The 9,215-nt window shown below is 40.0% G+C and overlaps 1 protein-coding gene across 1 annotated transcript in view; it reads right to left on the bottom strand.

The window, feature by feature from the left end:
* Positions 1-3,266: 3,266 nt before the first annotated feature.
* Positions 3,267-9,215, bottom strand: part of LOC138765336 (phospholipid phosphatase-related protein type 5-like) — a 161,933-nt gene continuing 155,984 nt past the window's right edge. The window contains exons 6-7 of the mRNA XM_069942378.1: positions 7,997-8,152; positions 3,267-3,326 (exon numbers count right to left, since the gene is read on the bottom strand). Coding sequence (XP_069798479.1) covers positions 3,267-3,326; positions 7,997-8,152 — 216 coding nt within the window. The remainder of the gene's footprint in view (positions 3,327-7,996; positions 8,153-9,215) is intronic.

Genomic DNA, 9,215 nt, shown 5'->3' with positions numbered 1-9,215 from the left:
CTATCTCAACCTGTGGGTTGCTTTCAGATTCTTTTTTATGTCTGCCACAATCTCTTTTCCATGCTTTTTAGATATGGCTTCTCTTTCTAAGCCTTTGAATTTTCTGGAGTCACCCTGGTTCTCATTTCTGTTTACAATTTAGAATTCATCACAAGTTCTTTTTCTGTTCTATTCTGTTTCATTCTGCATCCCCTTATGAACATCCTGGGGTCTTAGATTTTCATTTCCCTATCCTCCTCCCTCATACTTTTATTGGAGCTGAAATCTCTGCCTTAAAGACCTCCAATTGTTCAATTATAGTTTTGCTTTGATTCCAGACCAGATCTGTTCTCAACCCAGAGACACTGGCCCTTCTTCAGCTGAATATTTTTACCCCAGAGTAATCCAAAAAGTTATGATGTCACGATTAATATTTCCTCTCTGATCCACTGAATCATTTTCCCAAAAGGAAGGCTAGAATCACTGTCTTTCTCATTGAGTCTTTAACATATTGATCAAGAAAGTTTTCGTGAATACATTTTATAAGCTGTTCCCTAATTTTCCTTTCTTCTTATGCTCACCACTCTTTAGATAGTTGGTTCCCATTATGCTATTTGACTTCTGCACATTTCCCTAATTGTCCTATGGACAGGTTCGTCATTATCTTTCTCACGGTCCATAGAACTGGGCCATGAATGCAATTATAAACCTATCATTTCATTGTTTCTTAACTCTAAATGGATGGTCTCAGTCCTTGATTATTCCACAACATCCTCTCTGCAGCAGGGTGCTATTCTCCATTATCAATACCACCATTAACTTTCTTTTCTTCCCTGTTATTCTGGGTGCTTTGTATCCAGGAATATTTGGAATCTAAAGCCTTTAATTTAAATGGCTCACCGATACTGCAACAAGGATGTAGTGATAATGGAATAGTTCCAAAAAATGTTTTAGAAGTAGAGCATTGGCATTAAGTACAGCATGACAAACATTCCCCAGAATAATGTATTTGTTCGAAGAACAAAAGGAAATTTATTCCCATGAAATCCTGTGTTTGCTGAAAACTGTTTTAATGATATTTGAGAAATTGGGTAGAATTCATGGTATAAAAGTCTGCTTCCAATACTTTGTAGTTTAGAATGACAAAAATAATTCCCGATAAGAATTCATTTCTAATCTCTTAAAATGAGTCAGGTTATAACCCACTGACAATTTTTGCTTCCAAATGATATAGGAACTTATATATCTAATAATCTAAATATTTCAGACATAGGTAGTTCTCAACACAGTATTAAAGAGAAATGATGACCATAATAAAAATATTTCAGGTGGCATCGTTAAGTAAAGTAATTAGGAAGGAATTAATGGCAATTCCATTCAAATCTTACAGTCCATTCCATTCAAATTTTGTTCAAAGCAATGCAACCCATTCTTATGAATAAAGTGATAATAACAAAGTTCTGAAGGCTGGAGATCAATAAGGAATTGTCACTCAGCATCAGCCTTATCCTTCCATGAGATCCAGCAATGGAAGTACAAAATGCAGACATTACAACATTGTCTACCTGCAGCTGAAAAAGAAAGTGTGGATCTCCTTGCCAGTGGCATTGAAGCACTGGCACATGATCAGCACAGTATTTGAATGGGAAAATACAAATAGAACAATACAGCACAGTACTGGCCTTTTATGTTGTGCCAACCTATATAAACCTACACCACAACAATCTAATTTTTCTCTACCTCATATCCATATCCCTCTATTTTTTCTTGCATCCATGTGCATATCAAGATCGTAAATGAACCTCCTTCACGTGGGTCAAAGGAGCGAATGGAAATGGATTGGATCCAAACATATTGTGAGTTCATTAATTTCTATAACACAAGTCCAGATGCTTCTTATTGTTTGATGCATTGTTGAAGTAAATGGCAGAGCCCCAGTCCTTGGACGGCAATCTCTTTTGACTAAAGATGCTGCCTGGTTTGTACACAAATAGCAGTGAGCGCCATTAGCCTCACAACCTTTTTGAGATGAAATATGGAGTATTTCTTTCCTTGAACTTGAGTGCGTGCCTGGCAGTAGATATCAACGAAGTTCAACAATCGCTTCAGTGATAATGCGACTCGATCTTTACAGGAGGCACTGGGTTTAATTTCATGAAATTAAATTAGAATTGCATGAGCGTTTCAATGGCTGGGCAATCCACGTTAGCATTCAGGTTAAAAAGTGGTCAGCACCTCTAATTCACCATGAATATAACTAGTTTTAATCATTTTGTCTAATACCATTGGAATATATTAGCAAATAATGCCATTATTATTCAAGAAAGTGAATCTGAAATCTGAATCTGAATATGCACATGTATAAATGAATCTGGCAATATATTTACTTAAAATCTGAAATCGGAATGACAGTTTACAAAAGAGCAGTCAACATGTTTAACTGAAATTTGTAATTTGCATTTTGTAGAAAATGTAAATGTTTATTTTAAGGTAAACTAATTCCTCTGCTCTGTGATCTTATTGTACATCTATAAAAAATATAAATCAACAATCAAAGATTGATCTGTCATTAATAAAACATTTAACAGTAAAAATGAAAAAAAAAGGATACATCAGTTGTTATTGGGGAACATTAGAGGGAGAATCCCTGACATGTTTATAATGCATTCTATTGTGTGCTATTTTAGTGGAGATATTAAGTTGTCTAAAAGAACAATAACCCAGGATCATGTGCTCTCAAAGCACGGGAACATTTATCGCTAGAGTACCTCGACTGTATTTTCATGTCAACTGTCATTTTGCTTTCAGAAAAGGGCCAGTGATGTGGATATGATTTGTTCACAAGCACTTATGGCCTTTTTGTATATTTAATTTTTCAGTCATTTCTGTCGGGGTGCTCATTTCTGAATCCTGTTAGTTTTTGTCCTTTTACAATACAACATTGAAAAGAGGCTCACCTAAATTGCTGCTTCCACGATTCCAAATAAAAAAGTAAAAAAGTTAATGATTCTCTATTTTCTGTTTTTATAGCCCAAGTCAGTGGTCACTTTCTCTCTTCAGTCTCTCCGTGGCGCAGCAGTTGGATTTTTCTGCATGAGCGGAAGATCTAAAATGACAGTTCCTCTTGTTGGAATCGGGGCAGTGAGCCCGTCCATTTTGATAACATAGAAGCTTAGTTCTCCAAATGGCAAAGCTGTGGAGGTGCTCTATGGGAGTGACAATTGCTACCACTAGCACCTGTGAAGTCATCTCTAAAGCAAATCCAGGAACGTGCTTGCATTCGAGTGTCAGCTGTCTAATTCAAATATACTCTCCAGTCGATTCAGCTCCTGCAGTCTGTCAGGGCACTGGAGATAAAGAGAAACCACTGAGCACTGTAAGATACCACATGAATTGACAGCTGCCAGTGCACCTGTTTGTTAGGTTAATCCATTCTTTTATGTTTATTGTCACACTGACACTCTGCATTGCCGTCTTGAAGTTTCACTTTTACAAATTGTCGTCTTCTGTGATCTCTCACCAATTTGTCTCATGGCAAAAACATAATTCATGATCTTTCCCCTTCTCCTGCCTCCAACAAGATTCAGAGGCAAGATATCTTGCCTGAACATTTCTGTGATTTCTACCTAGCCAATGGGTAGTGCCGCTGGGTCCCAGTGACCCAGGTTTGATCGCGTGCTGCCTCCCTGTGACTGTACGGATTTCTCCTGGTGCTCCAGTTTCTTTGCACATATAACCATATACAGCACAGAACAGGCCAGTTTGGCCCTACTAGTCCATGCCGGAACAAATCCCCACCCTCCTAGTCTCTCTGACCAGCACCCGGTCCATACCCCTCCAGTCCTCTCCTCTCCATGTAATTATCCAGTCTTTCCTTAAATGTAATAACGCTCCTGCTTCAACCATCTCTGCCGGAAGCTTATTCCACATCCCAACCACCCTTTGCGTGAAGAAATTTCCCCTCATGTTCCCCTTATAATTTTCCCCCTGCAATCTCAAACCATGGCCTCTGGTTTGAATATCTCCCACTCTTAATTGAAAAAAGCCTATCCACGTTGACTCACTCTGTCCCTTTTAAAATCTTGAACACCTCCATCAAATCCCCCCTCAATCTTCTACGCTCCAGAGAAAAAAGCCCCAGGCTGCTCAACCTTTCTCTGTAACTCAAACCCTGACATCCTGTCAACATTCTCGTGAACCTTCTCTGCACTCTCTCTATTTTGTTTATATCCTTCCTATAATTTGGTGACCAAAACTATACACAGTACTCCAAATTTGGCCTCACCAATGCTTTGTACAATTTCATCATAACATCCCAACTCTTGAATTTAATACTCCGATTTATGAAGGCCAACATTCCAAATGCCTTCTTCACCACTCTATCTACCTGAGTATCAACTTTGAGGGTACTATTTACCATAACTCCTAAATCCCTTTGTTGCTCTGCACTCCTCAATAGCCTACCATTCAATGTATATGACCTATTTAGATTTGCCTTTCCAAAATACAATAGCTGAATTGGTGGGTTAACTGGTTTATCTTACCTCTAGGAAATATGGGTGGCAGGAGAACTAGGGGAAATTTGCTGAAAGAGACACAAGGATTTGGTGAAATAAGAGGAGAATGGAGAACTGATAGGATTGTTCTGAGAGCTGGTGTGGATTCAATGGGCCAAAAGGACTTCTATATTGCTAGAAAGTATGGACAGCACACAAATTTTACTGCTTCCACAAAATAGATAGGTAATCCTACACACATGTTCCCTGTATGAGGCTCCCAGCTTTATGTGGATAAATGAAAGCATCTAAATGATAGTCTGTGATATAGAACTTCTGAGGAATCAATCCGGGCTACAGTAAAGATGTATTTTAAAATGTCTTCTTATCTCAAGGGCATAATCTTTGATGATAAATTGTCACAGTTAATTCTATAGACAAGAATGCAAATAAAAGTACTGATGGAGCTGATATGTCACTGTTATTCAGAGCAGATATACTGCTGACACTACTAAGCAACTGCAGAAAAGTTTGAGATGAAACAAATTTTGCAGTTGTGCCACTGAATAGAGATTTGATTTTGTTAGCAGCCATTGGGAAAGACAAGCCAGAAGAAGAAGGCAAACCAATGGCTCAGTTTGTATCTAATCCACTTGTCTAAACATCCACCATCAGCGGATCTTGTGGACCAGCTGTAGGACGCACTTCCCCAATTACAGTAAGCAGTCATTTCAACAGTGCTCTGGTCTCATCCAACTTGAAAGAATAGGGCTGCAGGTGCCTGGGAACATTATCAATTCCAAGACTCAGTCATATTTCCATCTTCAGATGTATGACCATTCATTCATCCATGGACTCCATATGCTATGGGCACACTTGACTGTGGTGGTTGCCTTTTCAAAAAACTATGTTTATTTATTTTTTAATTTAGACATTCAGTAACAAGGCTTTCTGGAGCAAGGACTGTGCAGTTTAAATACCCTAATTGACCTACAACCCCCATAGGTTTTGAATGGTGGGAGGAAACCAGAGCACCTAGAGGAAACCCCACATAGGGAGAACATACAAACTCCTTGCAGACAACCATGGATTCAAACCTGGGTCACCGGTGCTGTAATAGCATTCAGATTCAGATTTATTGTCAGTGTACACATAAAAACCCTCAGATTCTATTCCTTGTGGGCGTGGCAAAACTACTATATTGATAGAGCAGGGGGGAAAAATTGACTGTGTTGAAAAAGATCAAGGTTGATAAATCTCCGGGACTGGACAAAATATTCCCAAGGCCACTCAGGGAGGCTTGTGGACAGATAGTGGGGCCATTAACAGAGATATTTAGGATGTCACTGGTCACGGGGGTAGTGCCAAAGGATTGGAGGGTGGCGCATGTGGTTCTGCTGTTTAAGAAAGGGTCCAAATGTAAACCTGGGAATTATAGACCCGTAAGTCTGACGTCTGTGGTGGGTAAGTTGATGGAAAGTGTTCTGAGGGATGGTATTTACAAATATTTGGAGGTACAGGGATTGATAGGGAGTAATCAGTATGGTTTTGTCAGGGGTAGATCATGCTTGACAAACCTGATTGAGTTTTTTGAGACGGTTACAAAAAAGGTTGATGAAGGGAAAGCTGTGGATATTGTCTATTTAGACTTTAGTAAAGCTTTTGACAAAGTTCCCCACAGGAGGTTAGGAAAAAATGTGGAGGCATTAGGTATAAATAAGGAGGTAGTGAAATGGATTCAGCAATGGTTGGATGGGAGGTGTCAGAGAGTAGTGGTAGGAAATTGTTTGTCCAATTGGAGGCCGGAGACTAGTGGAGTTCCTCAGGGTTCGGTCCTGGGTCCACTATTGTTTGTTATATATATTAACGATCTGGAAGTAGGGGTGGAGAATTGGATAAGCAAGTTTGCGGATGATACAAAGATTGGTGGTGTTGTGGACAGTGAGGAAGATTACTGTAGATTAAAAGGTGATTTAGGAAGGCTGGAGGTGTGGGCTGAGAAATGGCTGATGGAATTTAATACAGATAAGTGTGAGGTGTTACATTTTTGAAAGGCAAATCTAAATTGGTCATATGCATTAAATGGTAGGCTATTGAGATGTGCAGAGCAACAAAGGGATTTAGGAGTTGTGGTAAATTGTACCCTCAAGGCTGATACTCAGGTAGATGGTGTGGTGAAGAAGGCATTTGGAATGTTGGCCTTCATAAATCGGAGTATTGAATTCAAGAGTAGGGAGGTTATGATGAAATTGTACAAGGCATTGGTAAGGCCAAATTTGGAGTACTGTGTACAGTTTTGGTCACCAAATTATAGGAAAGATATAAACAAAATAGAGAGAGTGCAGAGAAGGTTCACGAGAATGTTGACAGGATTTCAAGGTTTAAGTTGCAGTGAAAGGTTGTGCAGCCTGGGGCTTTTTTCTCTGGAGCGTAGAAGATTGAGGGGGGACTTGATAGAGGTGTTTAAGATTTTAAAAGGGACAGACAGAGTAAATGTGGATAGGCTTTTTCAATTTAGAGTGGGGGAGATTCAAACTAGAGGGCATAGTTTAAGATTGAAGGGGGAAAATTATAAGGGGAACATGAGGGGAAATTTCTTTATGCAAAGGGTGGTAGGGACGTGGAATGAGCTTCCAGCAGATGTGGTTGAGGCGGGATCATTGGTTACATTTAAGGAAAGACTGGATCGTTACATGGAGAGGAGGGGACTAGAGGGGTATGGACCGGGTGCTGGTCAGTGGGACTAGGAGGGTGGGGATTTGTTATGGCATGGACTAGTAGGGCTGAACTGGCCTGTTCTGTGCTGTAAGTGGTTATATGGTTATATGGACTCAATATACACACATAAACAAAGAAAGAAATGTAAACAAACTGACTGTGCAATACAGAGTAAACAAAAATCAATAAAGTGCAAAAGTAACAGTCCTTAAATAAGTCCCTGACTGAGTTTGTTGTTGATGGTGGAGGGGTAGCAGCTGTTCCTGAACCTGCTGGTGTGAGCCTTGTGGCACCTGTACCATTTGCCTGATGGTAGCAGGGACAACAGTGTGTGTGCTGGCTGGTGTGGATCCTTGATGATTCCTGTTGCTTTCTGATGGCAGCATTCCCTGAAGACCAGTGGTTCTTAACCTTTCTCTTTCCTCTCACATTCCACTTTAAGTAATCTCTATGCCATAAGTGCTCTGTGATTAGTTAGGGATTGCTTATGGTGGTCTGTGAGTGGGAGGGAAGGTTGAGAATCACTGCTCTAGACTGAACTGTTACTGAATTGTTGCTTGAGAAAAATTGTAATTGGTCCATTTCCTTTGGAGTTATGAAACCATGCACATAACAAGTCAATTAGGTATAATTAAAACAGTGGTTTCCAAACTTTTTCTTTCCATCCACATGCCACCTTAAGCAATCCCTTACTCATCACAGAGCACTTGTGGCATAGGGAATATGAGTGAAAAGAAAGAAGGTTGAGAACCATTGCTGTAGATTTTCTTGATGGTGAAGATGTCCTTGGCTGTGTTTGCTACCTTTTGCAGGGCTTTTCCCTTGGGGGCATTGGTGTCCCCAAACAAGTCTGAGATGCAGCCGGTCAGCACACTTTCCACCATACATCTGTAGAAATATGCCATGGTTTCCAATGTCATGCCAAACCTTCTGAAGATGTAGAGGTACTGATATACTTTCTTCACAATGCCCGAGACCGTGACTCCCAAGAACTTAAATCTGCTTACCTTCTCCACCTCTGATCCCCTAAACACTATGGTCACCGTTAAATGACAATTTAACTATGCTGCCTTTTGGCAGAGCACCACCAATTTCTGAAAGCTAACAAGGCATGGACAATAAGTGCCCATGTTACAAGTTAATTTAAAATAAGAGATCTCTGCAGAACCTTTTTTTGCTCAGAACCTGACTGATCATCCATTGATATTCCATGCATATTTGACCTAAATTCAGTTCCCGAGATGTGATTCAGGGACTTCATATGTATTTCTTGCAGGCACATGACATCAAATTGCATTCAGTCCTCACTGATGATGGCCATGTAACATTGTACTGGACTTGCAAAGCCTTTGGGTCTTTGCAAACAAAATTGTGTAGAGCCAGCAAACTAGGAGCAGAATCTAATTTTAACCCTACTTCCCTGGTGCCAGTGCTAGTAAAGTTGTGGGTAGTTGGTGGTGGGCAGGAGTGAAGAAGGGATAGGTGTACAGTGGAGCCCATTGACTCAAAACAGAACTGCCTTAAATTTAATCCTCTGCTTCATTCGTATATCATAGATAGTGGCTTAGCTCTTAAAATAATAGATGATGATCAATTCTCGTAACAATTAACCAAAGTGTGTTGATTCTATTCGCATTGCACCTCTGAGGGATGTACTGAGCCGATATCCTGGATCCACAGTATTTATTTATCTTCATCTACAGAGCAACTCTCATCCCTTACCAGAACCCTTTGCCAAAATAATGCAGCCATTCCATCCCAAAACCCAAATGAGATTTTGTCAGGGACATCTACTGATATCATTGATGCCATTGGGGTAAATATGCTGGGAATCTCAGCTTCTTCAGTAATAACACACATACCACATCTAAAGCACAGATTTTCCTGCTCGCGAGGGAATCTAGAATAAAGGTTAAAGCAGCACCTATTTCTGCTTCAAGTTTATTGCCACATTTCCTGGATGTTCTCTTTGCGTGAAATCCAGCCAGTCAACCCATCTAGAGACCAACAATTAAAAGCAGA

The sequence above is a fragment of the Narcine bancroftii genome, chromosome 5 (assembly GCF_036971445.1).
Source record: "Narcine bancroftii isolate sNarBan1 chromosome 5, sNarBan1.hap1, whole genome shotgun sequence".
Taxonomy (NCBI): Eukaryota; Metazoa; Chordata; class Chondrichthyes; order Torpediniformes; family Narcinidae; genus Narcine; species Narcine bancroftii.
The sequence above is the reverse complement of the archived record's forward strand: the minus strand, read 5'-3'. Positions and strand labels throughout refer to the sequence as shown.